Source organism: Tripterygium wilfordii, chromosome 1, assembly GCF_013401445.1.
Source record: "Tripterygium wilfordii isolate XIE 37 chromosome 1, ASM1340144v1, whole genome shotgun sequence".
Classification (NCBI taxonomy): Eukaryota; Viridiplantae; Streptophyta; class Magnoliopsida; order Celastrales; family Celastraceae; genus Tripterygium; species Tripterygium wilfordii.
In genome coordinates, this window is record NC_052232.1 from 1,688,052 (window position 1) to 1,707,130 (window position 19,079).

Sequence of the window (19,079 nt, forward strand, 5' to 3'; positions counted from 1 at the left end):
TACAATGTATTCCATCGTTTATATACCTTTCACTGCTTTGGTGGTGTATTTGCAAACTTCCAGGAAAATTTAGATGACACCGCCTCTCTGGAGCCACTGACATTGTCAACAGAAAAAACATCACTGATTTCTTTTAGATCCTCTTGTGTGAGCTTTACTGCCAAGGCTCCAATGTTGCTTTCAAGGTTTTTCAGTTGCGTTGTCCCTGCATTATAATGTTAAGAAAAAAAAAAGAGTGAAGAGGTGTATCAGAGAATACCAATTAACAAATGAATAATGCTCATAACTAAAAGATTTGCAGCTAAGAACACTTCAAGTTCTTAATATTCTTGGTTTCCCATTCTGTAAAAGTCTTTTTGGGATCAATAGAAAGGTCTATTATGGTGATGGGAAGAAAGAAGAAGAAGATCCACAAGAAATCCAATGTACATATGAAAAAGGGTTCTTTAGCAATATTTTACATCTACTTGCAAGGATATGAAAGGCCAGTTTCAAGTATTATACCGGGAATTGGAATTATGTCATCCCCCTGATGGAGAAGCCATGCCAAAGCCAGCTGAGGCACAGTGCAAGAACGCTTCGCTGCCTGGTTGGCAAGTTGGGTGTATAAAAGTCTGTTTTTGTCTAGATTTTCCCCAGTGAACCTTGGATGCATAGCCTGTGAGGAACATCAGTAAGTGAGTTTTCAGAGTGAAACATTTGTACTGGCATTTGAAAAGATCATGATGAAGATGGCTAAAAAATCGAGGCCAAATAAGTCTGTGTTTGTGCATGGGTACGTGTATGACATGTACCGTGGTAAAAGAAAAAAAAAACACTTTGAAACAATAGAATGTCTGTAGTTACATACCAAAACACTCTCATTAGGCAAGCTCTCTACAACAGCTTTCCCTCCAAAGAAACCATGACCAAGAGGACTATATGCCACTATACCGATGCCAAGCTCTCTAAGTAGAATTAATAAGAAAGATTCAGAACATGGTGTGATGAAACTCCTACTCATCTAGTAACAGTAATTCACTTCCTCAATGTGATCCATTTTGCAAGACATCAATTTCAACCCACATGAAAAAATTTATAAGTTCAAATTATAAAGATAACAATACGATAGCTAAATTTCCACAAACCGGCAGAGCGGAATTATCTCATCTTCTATTTCACGAGTCCACAAAGAGTATTCCATTTGAACAGCCGTGATGGGATGAACTGCATGGGCTCTCCTTATTGTGTCAACATTAGCTTCTGATAGCCCTATATATCTTATCTTTCCTTCATCCACCAGCTTCTTGAGCTCCCCAATCTACTCGCCAAAGTTGTTTCAAAAACCAAACAGCAGCAAAGTTCAACTGTTAGATGGTAGAATGTCAGAAGTAAAGATTAACGAGATTCAAGGCTACTTCACACTCACGGTATCCTCTATTGGCACTGAAGTATCCACTCGATGTTGATAGTAGAGGTCAATGTAGTCCACGCCAAGTCGCTTAAGACTAGCTTCACAGTTTTCCCTTACATACTCGGGGGTGCCCTTGACACCAAATTGGCCATCCTCTAATATGTATACACCAAATTTGGTTGCTAACTGAACTTTTTCTCGAGGAAGCTGTTTCAAAAGCTACACAGGCAAGGTAAAAAAGAGCATCAGCTCCATGAACGGTGTTTCACTAGTATTACCACATTTTGAAATCTCAACAAGATATGTGTTGTACAATTAGTTCTAGCATGAGCTTCATAAGATCTAAGTTCATTGTGCTTTGCTGTATTTTCTCAGTTTACAAATTCGATCCATATCATAACGCTGGCTTTGGCATGTCATTGTGATCTTCATAGTATCTCCGATGAAATCTACTTTTGAATCTAAGACAAGTGAGAAAAAAAAAATTACCTTGCCAATCATGATCTCGTTATGATTGTCTTTTCCATACATATTGGCAGTATCAAATAAGGTGATGCCCCTATTAAAAGCTTCTTTTAAAAGAGAAATTCCCTCTTCATGGGAAAGAGGGGCATTCAGCATTCCAGAAAGTCCCGCACATCCAAATCCCAATCTAGAAACCTGCAAGCGAGTAAGAAAATTCGTAGATAAAACATATTTTCATATTCCCTCACCATTGATAATTATAAAAGTTCATGTTTGGATCGGATTTTCTATTCAAAATTACATTCAGGGCTTTCTCACAAACCCTATAATCCCTCAGTGAAACAAATTGAAGCCATGAATTAAACTTATTCGGAATTCAAGATTTGTATCTTTCCTCATAACAGAATCCCAGGTGATGGCATACAATTTTGACAGGTTATGGGTTCCAAAATATTACTTGTTGAGCTTATTTGTTGCTTTCCATATGAGAGTTTCTTCAAGAACTTGATCAACGAAGAGTAAAACAAGTAAAGTTGACAAGAAGAGGAAAAAGGGTATTTTATATTCACATGGGAGTTCACTTCTCCAGTTTCAAACTTTCTTATTAAGATTTGCAAAGACCGTAGACATATATATGCAGGAATTTCACAATCACAAACAAAATCCCAAGTAAAGTGTGTAAATCACAAAGCCCAAATCGAAACTCTCTCTTGTAACAAAGTCGAGCTTACCTCGAATCCCTGACTTCCCAGTTTCACTAGAGGAATCTGAGAATTTGTCTCCTCCATTGTTCAGTTTCACTGGCGGAATCTGACTCCTGGAGATGCTTGTCTCTTACTAATTCGATTCAAGAGTGTCCTTAAATGGCACAGATTCTCTACTTCACTTACAGACAGCCGGCCTGATCAATAGTTGTAATTGTTGGACCAAAGGTAGTACTTTCTAGTTTTGATGATTGAATCATGCCATGCTATTTGATTCAATGTATTATATCATGAATTTGAGTCTTCCATGAAATCGATTTTCATTAAAGTGTTTCAAACTTAGTTGAGAACTAAACAATCATCTTTACATCAAATGAATTCGGATTAAGCTGAAATTTTACAGATACATTATTTACATCATAATGAACATTTTTCATGAAGACATTATTAAGAAATTTTGACGTTTCCCTGCTCAAAATCGTTGTCCAAATATCTATCCGAAATTGCTACGCAATGTTATTTTCCATTGATTTATGTGCCTCATTATGTGATCATATAATATTTGTTTGAAATGAGACTTTACATGTCTATTCATACATATGTGATATTATATTTCATGATAAAATATTAATTATTTGACGATGACTAACCAATGTTTTAAGCATGAAGCTCAAACGAGCTTACAAGCATTTTTTAGAATATTTAGGTTAAGTCTAGGTATTGAAATGAATATGTGAGCTATCCGGCGGTCCAAGGATGGTCTTGGAAGACCTAGGGCTTGTTAATAAATTCCTAAGTACCCTTGATAATCCACTAGAAGCAAATTGGAGTGAATTTGGAAAATGCCATATTGGCAATTGAAGTGGTTGAGTATGCTATATTTGTGTGGATGATATGGCACGTCTAGATTATTGTTCAAGGTTGCCGTTTGGAGCAAAATAAAGAATGAAAGTTTATGTGAAATGTAAGAGCAAGAATCAAGTGCAAGGTTCACTTGCCTTATGTGAAGCCAAGATTCAAGCTTGTTAGGAGTGCCAACCGTATGAATTATTTGAAGAGTTGACATTGGTGTTATTCTAGCATTAAAAAGAGAAACCACATTTACCATATTGGATGGCTAAATCAAGGAGAAGAAGAGAAGAGTTCTCTAGCTGATTATGTTCCTATGAATAGAAGGGACGATTCTTTCTTTAATGAAGAAATCTTAAGAAGTCAAATGTTGAAGAAGGAAATCAAAGAGAACCATAGTTTGTTTCCATAAGCATCAATGGAGGTCTCTTCACAAGCAAGTCAAATTGCCTACCATATTTATATCATATCTTTCATTGCTGATCAAGCGGAGCCAATTACATGATTCAAGGAGATTTCCCCACTCATACGAAGGCATATGGAAGAAGCTTTATTTCCAATTTGATCAAGTTGACATCAAAGATTGAAAAGAATTCATAGTTGATCACTCTATGCATTCAAGTGGAGTTAAATCTTTTCTATAGAAGGCAAGAAGATCAAGAGGTGAATCAAGAATATTACAAGTTGATCTCAAAGGCTCATATGCAGGTTGTGCCTGATATTCTCTACACTCAAGGGAGCTTATCTATTTCCTATTTCGTGGAAATTATTCAAATTGAAATTCCTGGACTTATGAGAAGATTGAGAAGACTTTTAGAAAGGAGAAAATTATGGAGCCACCTCAATCAAGGAATTGAAGATGCAATCAAGGGTTTGTCAATACCAATATCCTAGCTGGTGCACTGTGAAGATTAAGAGAGTAAGAAAAAAACTTGCAAATCTATTGTGTCAACTTTCATCATCTCTCTCACATTCTCGTGCAAGCAAGCCTAGTACTGATTTTCTGAATATTTTCTTCTTCTACCCAAGAACATACTAACTTACTCATTCTTGTTTAAAAAGCTCATATACACTTATTTCTTTATCATACCCATGAGCTACATTAAATCATTGAGGGTTCCTACCTCTTAAACTTCATTCAAATCTATCTTGAGAGGAACCTTTGTACTTGAACGTGTAACTCTTGTGAGGGAACCATAGTGTGTTGAGAAAGTTTTTGTGGTTTGTCTTTAAAACCACGTGTGTAAAAGTTAGGAGGGTTAACTTGTGAAAACCTCTAAGTTTCGGTGGTGAACTCCGGAAAATCACCGTTTCTATAGTGGATTGAACTCCTAAGCAAGGGTGCTTAGGGAGTGGAGTAGGAGGACTTGGTGAAGCCGCCGAACCACTATAAATCACTGTTTGCATCTCTCTAAACCTTATTCTTTTACAGTTTTGTTTTATTGCTTTAATCTGGTTTTATTTGTTCTATATCTTGTTGGAACTTGTTTTTGTCATACTTGTATTACAAGTGATTTGGTTGATTTAATTAAAAACCTCATTGAAATTTGCTTGAATTGGTTTAAGATATCCTACTAGAGACCAAGTCTTTGTGTGTGTTGTGTGACGATTTTGTATTAGAGGATTCCTAATAGGAATTTGGGGACACAATTCACCCCCCTCTTGTGTAGCCTAGGTCCTTCAGTAATGGCTAATGATTGATGATGAATTTGATATTTCAGTTTCGTCGTATCGTGTATCGAATATATAAGAGGAAGATGTCTTATGGACATACAGGCTTCGTTTTGAGTAGATGTACAACATAAAATTAGTCTTTGGAAAATGCAGAGTGTTTGGTTGTAGTTTTCTGTTTTCAAAAACAAAAATATGTATGAAAATTTGTTTGACACATGTTTTTACCATCTTGTTTTCAAAAAATTGAAAACTACTTTTAGTTTTTAAAAAGCAAAAAATCAAAACACCTAAATCAAGTTTTGTAAAATTTTGGTCAATAAGTCAAAGGCCAATGACAATTTTGTAAATAAAATCATCTTCATCATCTCTCCTCTCTCTCCTCCTCCCCTCTCTCTCTCCCCGTGCACCACCACCTTCCCATGGCACATCACCATCCGGTCACCGATTTGTAGCACCGGACCACCGAAATGAAGCTCTGGACTTCCACCATCCATCTCCGACCAAGCCCAGCCGTTAAAAGTGACCATGCTCGCCGGAAATTCCTTCGTAAGGTCAAGACCCACCGTAGCTTCAAACACCCGATCTGGACGTTATTTGAGTCATCAATGGTCACCACCACACCAGAAAGGTTGCTCGGTCAGAGCACTACACATTCCATGCCTTGATCGGTCAGAACGGCCACCGGAGGCCGGAGATCCGGTAGTGAATTGAACCGGGTCAAAATGATCCATATTTCTGTATTTGAATCTTGTGGTTTCAACAATAATGGGCCTTTTGAGAACGGGCCTTGGGTAACAATAATGAGCCTTAATCACAATAAATTGGGCCAAAAATTAAAACCAAAATTTGTTTTCAAAACTAGTTTCAAAATGCTTTTTGGAAACTAAAAAAGGGAAGTATTCGCAAACACACTACTAGATAACTTTGTCCATAAAACTCCATAATCTAACTGGCAGTACAAGTCAGATGCCAGCTAGATCAATTGTCAGAAAAAAGCTTGGTTTCCAAGTTTATTTTTCCCGCTTCTCTCTCATCTCTCACACATTTCAAGATTTTATTTAAGATTTATTTTTTTCTCTCTCCTGCTTTTCTTCATCTCAGATCTACTTTTTCTCTCTCGTACTTACTTTTTTCTAACTCCTCCGTGAGAGTCAAGACAACACTTAAATCAATATGTAAGTATGACCACAATAATGTAATTAGAAATTATCAATGTGTAATTCCGTATTGAAATAATGTAATTATCCACTGTTGTTTTGTAATCATCTTGTTTATGAGATATAATTAAGACAATATGTGTTAGTTATAAATTTGTCCAGTGTAATTAGACTTACAAACAATGTAATTACATATATATTGTCAAGGGCATCAAAAGAGGAAACAAATTTGATTCACATTAATATTTATATGTTTTGAACTCAGTCTTTTTGATGATTCCATAGATTGTTATATAATTTTGAGAATACAATTTTTAATTATGACGTTAGAGCAATATATTGTGAACTGTGTAAGTATGATCACAATAATGTAATTAAAAATATCAATGTGTAATTACGATTGGAATAACGTAATTAAAAACTGTTGTTTTATAATTAAAAGTTATCAATATAATTACACATTAGAATAATGTAATTAAAACTTTCAATGTGTAATACCCATTGGAAGAATGTAATTATTCACTTCGAATAAAGTTTTGAACGTCCAAAGAAAGAGAAGAGCACCACAACTAGCTCTGAGGCAAAAACAATACAAGTACCAAAGACATACATACCCACAACATGAAATACCCTAAACACCAAAGCCACAAGCCCACAACATGAAAGACCCTAAACAAACAAACCTATAACATGGAAGATCGACAACTCTTCGTTCAGTGATGAGATCCGCAACAACTGTCGTGAACGGAAGACCGATTTATCTGAGTAAATGAGTTTCATCATCTAGGGAGGCTGCGTAAATGGGTCTGAGTAAAGACTTACGAGAGTGAGCGATCGATATGTGCTAGATAGTCGGAAAAGAAGTGCTACCGCGATGACCGCCGTGAATGGAAGACTGATTTGTGTTGATGGTGTCTGAGACGACTGCAAAATGGGTTTTGTTGTTTGTTTGAGAGAGAGAGAAAGGGAGAGAGAGTGAAGAAAAATGGTAGAGATTTGCATTTTGAGAGAGTGTGTGAGAGAAAGAGAAATATATTTTATCTCATATTTTTATCTTTAAATTGACACATCATTTGACCTAAGTGGCATGACAGGTGTATTATGGACAATTAGGAATGTTTGTCTATGTATAACTAGTACTACCGTTATTCTTTAATCTGTTTGGATGATTTCTAAAATATTCGAGATAGTATAATTTTATATAAAAATGATTGTTATATGATGTTAATTGTATAATATTAAAACATTGTAAAAAATCATATGTTAAATCATAAAAAAAAAAAAAAAAACTCTCTCTCATTTTAATTAGGGGTAATTCATATATACCATACAAGCGTCATCAAATTATACATCATTAGATAATAATATTATATCATCTTATACGAGCGATAGATTTTATGATTTATCCTTAAATAATTGCACAACGAACCTCAAATTTTCTCAAAAAATGAAAAATAAACTCATTTATGTTTTCTTGTTAAATATAAACAACAACATTTAAGCTTTAATAGTTATGCCATGAGTTACGTTTGGTTGTCATAGGCGATGAAAATGGGAATGCAATTCTCTCCTGCAAGGGAATTACATTCATGAGATTACTATGGAGAATGGTTTAATACTTTGAAATTGAATTATAGCTTGAGAAAAAAAAATCATATGAGTTTAATTTTTTTTTAAATGGCATTGAGAAATTTAATTTCCATTGGAATCGAATTTTGAGCACACATATACTTAATCTAGTCAATTCTCAACCGAGTCACTGCTAATTGGTAAACGAGCTTAAAGACTTTTATTTCAAAATTAAAAAAGATACTCCTAATAAACATCTGAATTTAAAATCAATAAATTATTAATGTTACTGTATATTAAATAAGCAGAGGTCGAACGGACATAAATGATAAAACGGCGCCCTTTCATCTTGACGTCGACACGACATCGTATTGACGCATCGTAGTTTTAAGACCGAGTGCGAACTGCGAACACCATTTTCTGTTACTTTTCCGTTCAACTAAAGCTCTTCCATCTGATCTCTGAAAATGGAGTGGCGGCGAGAGAAAGCGAGATGTGGAGGGGAGATATACCTGTTGGCTTTGTTGTTTGTAAGCTCGATTGGGCGAATTTCGGGTCTATCGGTGACGGTGACCGACACAGAGTGCGTCCAGGAGTACGTTCTATATGAAGGCGACAGCGTCTCCGGGAACTTCGTCGTGGTCGACCATGACATCTTCTGGAGCAGCGATCATCCCGGAATCGATTCACCGTAAGCTATTAGACTATTCATTTGCCTCGCCGATCCCCATTTTTTACGTGTTCATTGGATCACGTCGGCTCACTTGTCCACACATACTGGGGTTGTTGACGTGGCCACCATACCACCAAGAAGATTGAATATGTGATTCTGAGGCCGCAAACATTGTTCCAGGTTTTCACCCAAGGAGAAGGAGAAGGAGAAGGACTACGACTAGGACTTTCTAGTGAGCCGTCTAGTATTATGCCACGATCTTACCCACAGAATTCTACACGACTCACATTCACATATTTGGCTCCATTATCACTATATCACATGTGTCATGTCATACAAATTCAAACTGACAGAGGAAACTCAAGGCTCAAGTTGCAGATCCACTTGCCCCACAGCAAGCTCAATGGGCCCAGGGATTGGCCCTAGGGAACAACAATGGACTTCCTAGCTCAAATTTGAGTGCTTGACTATCCTTGTAAGATACTATCCACTTTCCCAAGCCCAAGCCCAAACTCAACCCATCACAGAGCTTTTAAGGTTTTTCATAACCTTCCAGGGTCTTTAAGAACTCACGGCTTTAAAACGTTTCTTACTAAGTCAAGGAAATCATGGGCTTACAAATCTTTATTTCAGCGATGTGAGAGACTTCTACTCAACAGCCCACATTATAATGCCTGGGCTGATAGACTCACCAAATGGGCTTCTACTATCCAGTTTCCTAAGAATTAAGGCCATGAATGAATTATCCATTTCTGCAGAACCGAGAACATTAGAACATATTCTCAAAAAAAAAAAAAAAAGGAACGTTAGAACATGAAGGATGACTTGATCACCTTTATCCCATAAGTCATCATCAAAACCAAGGCTATGAAGGATGACTTGATGCATAAGCAAAATGAAAGTATCTATTTTTCAGTGTGTTGATGGAGATTGATGAAAATAATAAAAACAAAGCCAGCCAGATTAACTGAATTGTTCTTACTACACTAGTACATCTACTAGAGTTTCATACTGACTTTCCCAAACCCAGCAAAGATAATGTTGGAGTAACAGAAGCAATTACATATTAAAGATGTCTGATTTCACACCATATATATTCTTACTTGAGATAAAAACAACATAAAGAGATTTCTTAATGCAGGAGCTAACGCATGTTTTACAATATATTCGATCGTTTATATACCTTTCACTGCTTTGGTGGCGTATTTGCGAACTTCCAGGAAAATTTAGATAACACGTCCTCCTCTCTGGAGCCACTGACATTGTCAACAGGAAAAGCATCACTGATTTCTTTTAGATCCTCTTGTGTGAGCTTTACTGCCAAGGCTCCAATGTTGCTTTCAAGGTTTTTCAGTTGCGTTGTCCCTGCATTATAATGTTAAGAAAAAAAAAAGAGTGAAGAGGTGTATCAGAGAATACCAATTAACAAATGAATAATGCTCATAACTAAAAGATTTGCAGCTAAGAACACTTCAAGTTCTTAATATTCTTGGTTTCCCATTCTGTAAAAGTCTTTTTGGGATCAATAGAAAGGTCTATTATGGTGATGGGAAGAAAGAAGAAGAAGATCCACAAGAAATCCAATGTACATATGAAAAAGGGTTCTTTAGCAATATTTTACATCTACGTTCAAGGATATGAAAGGCCAGTTTCAAGTATTATACCGGGAATTGGAATTATGTCATCCCCCTGATGGAGAAGCCATGCCAAAGCTAGCTGAGGCACAGTGCAAGAATGCTTCGCTGCCTGGTTGGCAAGTTGGGTGTATAAAAGTCTGTTTTTGTCTAGATTTTCCCCAGTGAACCTTGGATGCATAGCCTGTGAGGAACATCAGTAAGTGAGTTTTCAGAGTGAAACATTTGTACTGGCATTTGAAAAGATCATGATGAAGATGGCTAAAAAATCGAGGCCAAATAAGTCTGTGTTTGTGCATGGGTACGTGTATGACATGTACCGTGGTAAAAGAAAAAAAAAACACTTTGAAACAATAGAATGTCTGTAGTTACATACCAAAACACTCTCATTAGGCAAGCTCTCTACAACAGCTTTCCCTCCAAAGAAACCATGACCAAGAGGACTATATGCCACTATACCGATGCCAAGCTCTCTAAGTAGAATTAATAAGAAAGATTCAGAACATGGTGTGATGAAACTCCTACTCATCTAGTAACAGTAATTCACTTCCTCAATGTGATCCATTTTGCAAGACATCAATTTCAACCCACATGAAAAAATTTATAAGTTCAAATTATAAAGATAACAATACGATAGCTAAATTTCCACAAACCGGCAGAGCGGAATTATCTCATCTTCTATTTCACGAGTCCACAAAGAGTATTCCATTTGAACAGCCGTGATGGGATGAACTGCATGGGCTCTCCTTATTGTGTCAACATTAGCTTCTGATAGCCCTATATATCTTATCTTTCCTTCATCCACCAGCTTCTTGAGCTCCCCAATCTACTCACCAAAGTTGTTTCAAAAACCAAACAGCAGCAAAGTTCAACTGTTAGATGGTAGAATGTCAGAAGTAAAGATTAACGAGATTCAAGGCTACTTCACACTCACGGTATCCTCTATTGGCACTGAAGTATCCACTCGATGTTGATAGTATAGGTCAATGTAGTCCACGCCAAGTCGCTTAAGACTAGCTTCACAGTTTTCCCTTACATACTCGGGGGTGCCCTTGACACCAAATTGGCCATCCTCTAATATGTATACACCAAATTTGGTTGCTAACTGAACTTTTTCTCGAGGAAGCTGTTTCAAAAGCTACACGGGCAAGGTAAAAAAGGAGCATCAGCACCATGAATGGTGTTTCACTAGTATTACCACATTTTGAAATCTCAACAAGATATGTGTTGTACAATTAGTTCTAGCATGAGCTTCATAAGATCTAAGTTCATTGTGCTTTGCTGTATTTTCTCAGTTTACAAATTCGATCCATATCATAAAGCTGGCTTTGGCATGTCATTGTGATCTTCATAGTATCTCCGATGAAATCTACTTTTGAATCTAAGACAAGTGAGAAAAAAAAAATTACCTTGCCAATCATGATCTCATTATGATTGTCTTTTCCATACAAATTGGCAGTATCAAATAAGGTGATGCCCCTATTAAAAGCTTCTTTTAAAAGAGAAATTCCCTCTTCATGGGAAAGAGGGGCATTCAGCATTCCAGAAAGTCCCCCACATCCAAATCCCAATCTAGAAACCTGCAAGCGAGTAAGAAAATTCGTAGATAAAACATATTTTCATATTCCCTCGCCATTGATAATCATAAAAGTTCATGTTTGGATCGGATTTTCTATTCAAAATTACATTCAGGGCTTTCTCACAAACCCTATAATCCCTCAGTGAAACAAATTGAAGCCATGAATTAAACTTATTCGGAATTCAAGATTTGTATCTTTCCTCATAACAGAATCCCAGATGATGGCATACAATTTTGACAGGTTATCGGTTCCAAAATCTTACTTGTTGAGCTTATTTGTTGCTTTCCATATGAGAGTTTCTTCAAGAACTTGATCAACGAAGAGTAAAACAAGTAAAGTTGACAAGAAGAGGAAAAAGGGTATTTTATATTCACATGGGACTTCACTTCTCCAGTTTCAAACTTTCTTATTAAGATTTGCAAAGACTGTAGACATATATATGCAGGAATTTCACAATCACAAACAAAATCCCAAGTAAAGTGTGTAAATCACAAAGCCCAAATCGAAACTCTCTCTTGTAACAAAGTCGAGCTTACCTCGAATCCCTGACTTCCCAATTTCACTAGAGGAATCTGAGAATTTGTCTCCTCCATTTTTCAGTTTCACTGGCGGAATTTGACTCCTGGAGATGCTTGTCTCTTACTAATTCGATTCAAGAGTCCTTAAATGGCACAGATCCACTACTTGACTTATAGACAGCCGCCTTGTTGGACAAAAGTCCCACATCGGGTAATAATTCAGTAAAAATCTTGTATATAATAACAAACTCTCCTGCCCTTTAAATGGCCTTTTAGGGGAAGACAATTGGGCTCAGAATTTTTACATGATATCGGAGCAGGTTACCCAGCCCATGAGTGCGAGGGGTGTTGGAGCAGGTGTGCATTCGTCCTCGATACTTGGGCCTAGATACCCAACCCACCCACGAGTGCGAGGGGCGTTGGACAAAAGTCCCACATCGAGTAATAACCCAGCAAAAAAAATCTTGTATATAATAGCAAGCCCTCCTTCTCCAGCCCATGAGTGCGAGGAGTGTTGGAGCAGGTGTGCATTCGTCCTCGATACCTGGGCCTAGATACCCAACCCACCCACGAGTGCGAGGGGCGTTGGACAAAAGTCCCACATCGAGTAATAACCCAGCAAAAAAAATCATGTATATAATAGCAAGCCCTCCTTCTCTCTAAAAGGCCTTTTAGGGGTTTAATATTTCAGTTTCGTCGTATCGTGTATGGAATATATAAGAGGAAGAAGATAAACAATGTCTTATTACAATGTCATCATCTTTTAGACATATACGCTATTCGGATAGTATAATTTTATATAAATAAAAATGAATTGGGGATAATACATACATATTATCATGAATTTTATACTATAAAAGCATAACATCGTATTCTTTTCGAACACCTGATATGATTAAATTATACATCAACTTATACAATGATTAAATTATACATTGGATAATAATATTATTCTATTCTATAAGGAACCCAAACAAAACCATAGACTTTATGATTTATCTTTAAATAATTGCATAACCATCGTCAAACTTCTAAAAAAAATATGTATTGTAATAGTCATTGCTATTCTTGGTCAAAGGGCATACCAAATATGCTTTTATTATTATTGAACCCTTAATCAAGGCATTGCGTTTTTTTTTTTTTTTTAAACTTTTTATGGGTTTTTGTAAAATTTTATTTTCAAGTGTCGTTTTTCATCCATTGTGTGCATGTAGCGCTATATTTATCAAAAAAGTAACATTTCAAGTACTTGAAATACACACCATTATACCCATTGTGATGGTATAGCATTATATTTATCCAAAAAGTATTGTTAACAATGTTAAATATAGCACCATTGTGGATGCTCTTACATGTCAACCTTTTTTAAAATAAACAATTTGAATGTTTTAATATATTAAAAAAAAAGATGACTTGGATTGATTCATTGTCAACAATATTGAGCTCGAGTTTCTTGGAGTTTTAAAATTTTAAATTCAGTTTCAATCTTTGAAATTGAATTTTAGTTTGAGTAAAAAATTGAATGAGTTTAATTTAAGGCTTTTATTTCAAAATAAAAAAAAAAATTCCTAATAAACATTTTATTTTTTTAAATACCAAATATGCTTCTCCAAGCCAAGCCGTGTTATCTATGAAACCAATAGCAAGACAAGATGTTGAAATTGAACCTTGAACACATATATACCTAAATTGAACTTTGAATACACATATGTCTAACTCAATTGATTATCAATCGAGCCACCTCTAATTATACATAATAAACATCTTAAATTTAAAATCAATAAATTATATAATATTACTCTATATTATTAATTAATTGTCAACGGAGTCACCTCTTATTATTCCTAATAAACATCTTAAATTTAAAATCAATAAATTATGTAATATTACTCTTATATTAAAATTTAAATAAGCAGAGATCGAACTGCCATAAATGATGAAACGGCGTCCGTTCATCTTGACGTCGACACGACGTCGTATTGACGTATCGTAGTTTTAAGACAAAGTGCGAACGCCATTTTTTGTTACTTTTCCGTTCAACTCTTTCTTCCGATCTCTGAAAATGGAGTGGCGGCGAGAGAAAGCGAGATGTGGAGGGGAGATATACCTGTTGGCTTTGTTGTTTGTAAGCTCGATTGGGCGAATTTCGGGTCTATCGGTGACGGTGACCGACACAGAGTGCGTCCAGGAGTACGTTCTATATGAAGGCGACAGCGTCTCCGGGAACTTCGTCGTGGTCGACCACGACATCTTCTGGAGCAGCGATCATCCCGGAATCGATTTCACCGTAAGCTATTAGACTATTCATTTGCCTCGCCGATCCCCACTTTTTTTGTCCAGTGTTTTATATTATTCTTTTCATTCTCAGGTTTTGACTTCTCTTTGATTGGATCTTCGTCTTAGTCTATGATTTAGGGTTTTGATTGAATTTCTTTAGTTATTGAGCTTCAAGTAAAGGAAGTTATGGAATTGATTTTCTATGCCGCGAACTATAAACGTATTTTCCTTTCCAGTTATGTAATTGGATGAAACTAGAAAAAACTGTTGGATGAGATTGAAGATATGCCATTAATCCTAGCATATAATGAAGCTGTAATACGGTTTTAAATTGGAATATCACCTTCCCAATTTAACATTAAGCATGTGGTCTATGACTCTATGTTGTGATCACATTGGTAAATGTTTGCATCCAATCCTGAATTTCTAGAATGGTGTGATTGTTATGGATAGTTGAGCACATAGTGCTTCTCAAAGTTATTTAAGGCCATTCATATACCTTGCAGGAAGTTTTTCTTTTGTTTGATTAATCGCCATGTGTTGCTTTCAAAACAAATTAGTCACGATGTGAGGAAAGCGGAAGCAATTTTCTGGTTTATGATGTTGCAGTTTGGGTCCCTTAATACAGTGATGATATTATTAAAATCTATTGACAGTAAGAGGCGGGAAAATATACCTTGTAACTTTTTTTCTTCATTTGTTCTCATTTTCTTATGGGTCCATTTTGTTCTTACTTGCATGTATTTTGCAGTTTTTCCTGTCAAGTAGATCCTGTGTTTTTCAGTCTGTCGGCAACGAGTTTTATGCCTCTTGTTGTCATAAAAAACTCAGAATTTTCAGCTGCTGGCAAGCCTTTATCCTGACTCCATATATTTGGTTTACAACTTTACATTACCTAGTAGATTGGTAGCTTAGATTATTGGCGTTCATTTCTATCCAGCTTATTCTGTACAGCAGCTGTAGATAAGACATATAATCTCCATACTATTGAGCTAGTTCCCTATGAGATTCTGATACAATAATGAGTTGTAGGTTGGCCAAACCATCAGCACAGTTAACTACCTCCCTAGTTAATCCTATTGTTTTCAGTCGCTGACATTTTGTGAATCTCATGGAAGATATGTTAAGTCCTTTGCAACAGGCTTACATGCCTCCCTCTCAGGTGCAGTCTGCATATCAAAGGTTTTGGAACCTCTGATCATCAGTAGGGTGGTTGCCTTCTTTTTTGTCATCTTTCATATTAGAGAACTTGCACATAACGATATCACTTGACTGAAAAGAAGTATGTAAAGACTAGTAGGCTAGTAGCACTAGTCGGTGTGGAAGACTTTTATGGTACTAGCAAAAGCGTTAAAAGACACTAGCCAATCATGCTATGTACTATTCAAGGCCCCCAAATTACAACTCTTACGCACGAGTAATGGATATAACTGAAATTTAGTTGATAGCACATTATGGTTTACTACTTGCTAAGACATACTTTTGTGAGTTTAAAATTGCTTTCTGACCCACTCTTTCAATGCGAGATAGTAAGCCTACCATGCCCATTTATGCTACTCTTGAGAACTCGGTCATATTGCCACTGTTTCAAGATCTTGGGTGGTCAATTGATTCTTAAAATCGTGCTAATTCAATCAACATTATCTGCTTACAATCTTAAATTTTGAGTTGGGGTGCTGGGATTTAAGAGTTGCTTTTGTATTGTGTAGTGGTAGAAATTATATGTTGATGGTTTACCTCTATATTGATTGTAGATTACTTGTTTATTGATCTTGCTCTGTATGCAGGTGACATCTCCAGCAGGTAATGTGGTGCAAACTTCTAAGGGGACATCCGGGGACAAGTTTGAGTTCAAGGCACCACGAAGTGGAATGTACAAATTCTGCTTTCATAATCCGTATTCAACTCCAGAGAGTGTCTCCTTTTACATTCATGTGGGTCATATTCCCAATGAGCATGACCTTGCAAAAGATGGTTTGTTCACTTGTATTCCTATACTTTTGTTGGTATATCCTGATATTGAATATCCAGCTATGTGTGTAGTTACAGTCGGTGAAGTGCTACTACAGATGGTATTAAATATGTAATTGTATTAGCATTACATGCTGAACCCTGCATGTTGTAGCCACATATTATTCGTTACTATTCCTTTGAAGAAATCTTGTTTCACCCTAGTCATAACTTAATACATTTTGTTGTTCCAGAGCATTTGGACCCAATTAATGTTAAAATTGCTACATTGAGAGAGGCATTGGAGTCTGTTACAGCAGAGCAGAAGTATTTGAAAGCTCGTGATGCTCGGCATCGTCACAGTAAGCTGTTCACACCTTTGCTTCTCATCTTTCGTTTCTGAACACTAGCATGACAGCCATGCAAGATTTCACAAATCTTTAGCTATATTTCTATATGTGATTGTGTTCTTGCGTTGCTTTTTGACTAAAGTTCTTTGTTTCATTTGAAAAAAAGGGGTCATTTGTGGATGCAAGGTGAGTCGCAACCTTGTCATGCTCAATGTGTGCATTTGTTTGATAATTATCGGGATGCAATTTTTGCCTGTGATTTCTACCCGGTCTGTTTCTCCCCAAGGATCTTTTTAGACTATAGTGTTTCACACAATTTATTTGGTCTAGATCTGTAGTCATATAGTGAGAGACCTGTTTAGTGTGTCTCCTGAATCATGTTTGTGGGTAAAACTTCCTTGTATGCATAATTGGAAGTATTATACATAATACTTGGAAGAATCTTTTTTTTATTAAGGCTAGACTGGGGCGTTAGGTCTATTGGAATGCTCTCGAACCCTACCCTACCCTACCCTCCCGAACCCACAAACACACTTGTCCAGCATAGCCTAATATTGTTATTGTCCTGCTGATTTGTTGTTGATCAACCATTTGTCTCTTCTGCAGCAAATGAGAGCACAAGAAAGCGTGTCATAGGTTACACTGTTGCGGAGTACCTTTTGCTTGGCGCTGCGAGTGCAATTCAAGTCATATACATACGCCGCCTTTTCAGCAAGTCAGTTGCATACAACCGGGTTTGAGACGTCTGATTAATGTTATCATCTGTTCTTAAGCAACAGGGAGAATTCAATTAGTTGAGGTTGGAAGGAAGTATGATAAACAAACAGAAGTTACAGAACAGTGTGCTCTGATATACAATTGTTTATTTCACACATTTGTAGTAGACAAAAATGTTTTGTGGAACGGTTAAAATGCACCATTCCATGTGCCAAGATTAGGTACAGGATTGTCTGTTTCCCGAGTTTGTGCTAATCTTATGCGCAAAACAGAGCTTTTAAGATGCTATTCTGATGAAAGTCTGGGGGTGGTGGACCCAAACTTTGGTCCAAAACAAAAAGAAAGTAAGTTCTGGAGAAGGGAAGAGAAAGTAACACATTTCTAATCCAAAATCATTGACCTTTATTAACCTTTTTAATCTCTCTCTCTCTTCCTTATCAGAATTCTATTAATTCCCTATTGAAACGTGGATAAGCTTGGTAATCCAACCTTTTTCTACAGGCCACCATTCACCATTGTAGTAAGATAACACTGTATGAGTCGGTCAAAATCAAAATAATCTATATACGAGATCTCTCCCAAAAAAAAAAAAAAAACACATGGCATTTATTCATTACAAAATATTCAAATACGTTTTGTCATCTTGGTGTTGCATGTTGTTTGTGTTTTTTTTATTGTTCTCGAGTCCCGGTGACTGTTTTTCTTTACTTTAGTTTGTAATATTTTTAGATTGCTATTGTGACGTTAGATATAAATTTACTTTCGTAGGATGAATTGTTGAGGTTTATATATTTTCAAAAAATTATTAAAATTTCCAATTATCTATGATGAAGACTATTTGCACCCCTCACTTAACTAAGTACACCCCATCCTAAACAAACCCCAGCCAAAAACATAATATTTATGAGTACACCCCAATTTTAATTTTTTTCATATTTAACAATCTGCACCCCATAATCTCAACCGTTAGATCTTACCAACGGCTGAGATTAAATAAAATAAAATAAAAAAAATAAAGTACAAGCATCACTTCATTCTTATAGGCCATTCTAAACCCTAAATTCTCAAGCATCCCCTCCATCCTTAAACAACTGCTTCAACTCAAACAACGAAATCAGAAGACTTCTCCTCCATGAACGAAATCAGATCGGACACTTTGTTGCTCTCCTCCTTAATCAGATCGGACACTTTGTTGCTCTCCTCCTTGAACGAAATCCATGAATTTCAGAGTCTAGAGTCACCACTCCTCTACTATCCAGCTCAAACCCATCTCTGCTATTTCTTTATTTTCCAAACCCAGCCAGCTCAAACCCACCACAAGCTTCCTCGTCTTCTCCTCCCTCCACATTACTAGCCAAGTCAACTCAGATCTGCAATCTGGTGCACACTATTCGTCTTGCCTTTTTTGTAGGAGATGAAGGAGAGAAGGAGAAGGTGAAAAGAAAGAATTGGATGGAGTTAGGTAAGATGAGTTGGGGTGTTATTAGATAGATGTTTTTTTTGTGATTTTGGAGTGTTCTTAGTTAACTTTGTGGTGCAAATTAGGGGTGTAAACGGGCCGGGCCGAGC

The 19,079-nt window shown here is 36.5% G+C and overlaps 4 protein-coding genes across 4 annotated transcripts; 2 read left to right on the plus strand and 2 right to left on the minus strand.

Moving 5' to 3' along the window:
* Nucleotides 1-29: 29 nt before the first annotated feature.
* On the minus strand, nucleotides 30-2,774 carry LOC120009056 (perakine reductase-like). The gene is made up of 7 exons (XM_038859534.1): nucleotides 2,590-2,774; nucleotides 1,883-2,053; nucleotides 1,409-1,612; nucleotides 1,128-1,300; nucleotides 851-947; nucleotides 505-658; nucleotides 30-205 (listed from the first exon to the last, which is right to left on the minus strand). Exons 1-7 carry the CDS (start codon nucleotides 2,644-2,646, stop codon nucleotides 30-32), a joined length of 1,032 nt encoding a protein of 343 aa, XP_038715462.1. The 5' UTR covers nucleotides 2,647-2,774.
* A 5,465-nt stretch (nucleotides 2,775-8,239) lies between these two features.
* On the plus strand, nucleotides 8,240-11,868 carry LOC119998606 (transmembrane emp24 domain-containing protein p24beta3-like). The gene is made up of 2 exons (XM_038845948.1): nucleotides 8,240-8,502; nucleotides 11,841-11,868. The coding sequence occupies exons 1-2, from the start codon at nucleotides 8,279-8,281 to the stop codon at nucleotides 11,851-11,853; spliced, it is 237 nt and encodes a 78-aa protein (XP_038701876.1). The 5' UTR covers nucleotides 8,240-8,278; the 3' UTR covers nucleotides 11,854-11,868.
* LOC119998584 (perakine reductase-like) lies at nucleotides 9,391-12,395 on the minus strand. The gene is made up of 7 exons (XM_038845928.1): nucleotides 12,235-12,395; nucleotides 11,528-11,698; nucleotides 11,053-11,256; nucleotides 10,772-10,944; nucleotides 10,495-10,591; nucleotides 10,149-10,302; nucleotides 9,391-9,849 (listed from the first exon to the last, which is right to left on the minus strand). Exons 1-7 carry the CDS (start codon nucleotides 12,289-12,291, stop codon nucleotides 9,671-9,673), a joined length of 1,035 nt encoding a protein of 344 aa, XP_038701856.1. The 5' UTR covers nucleotides 12,292-12,395; the 3' UTR covers nucleotides 9,391-9,670.
* A 1,791-nt stretch (nucleotides 12,396-14,186) lies between these two features.
* LOC119998598 (transmembrane emp24 domain-containing protein p24beta3-like) lies at nucleotides 14,187-17,798 on the plus strand. Its single transcript, XM_038845941.1, has 4 exons — nucleotides 14,187-14,503; nucleotides 16,281-16,467; nucleotides 16,698-16,805; nucleotides 17,400-17,798. Exons 1-4 carry the CDS (start codon nucleotides 14,279-14,281, stop codon nucleotides 17,531-17,533), a joined length of 654 nt encoding a protein of 217 aa, XP_038701869.1. The 5' UTR covers nucleotides 14,187-14,278; the 3' UTR covers nucleotides 17,534-17,798.
* Nucleotides 17,799-19,079: the final 1,281 nt, after the last annotated feature.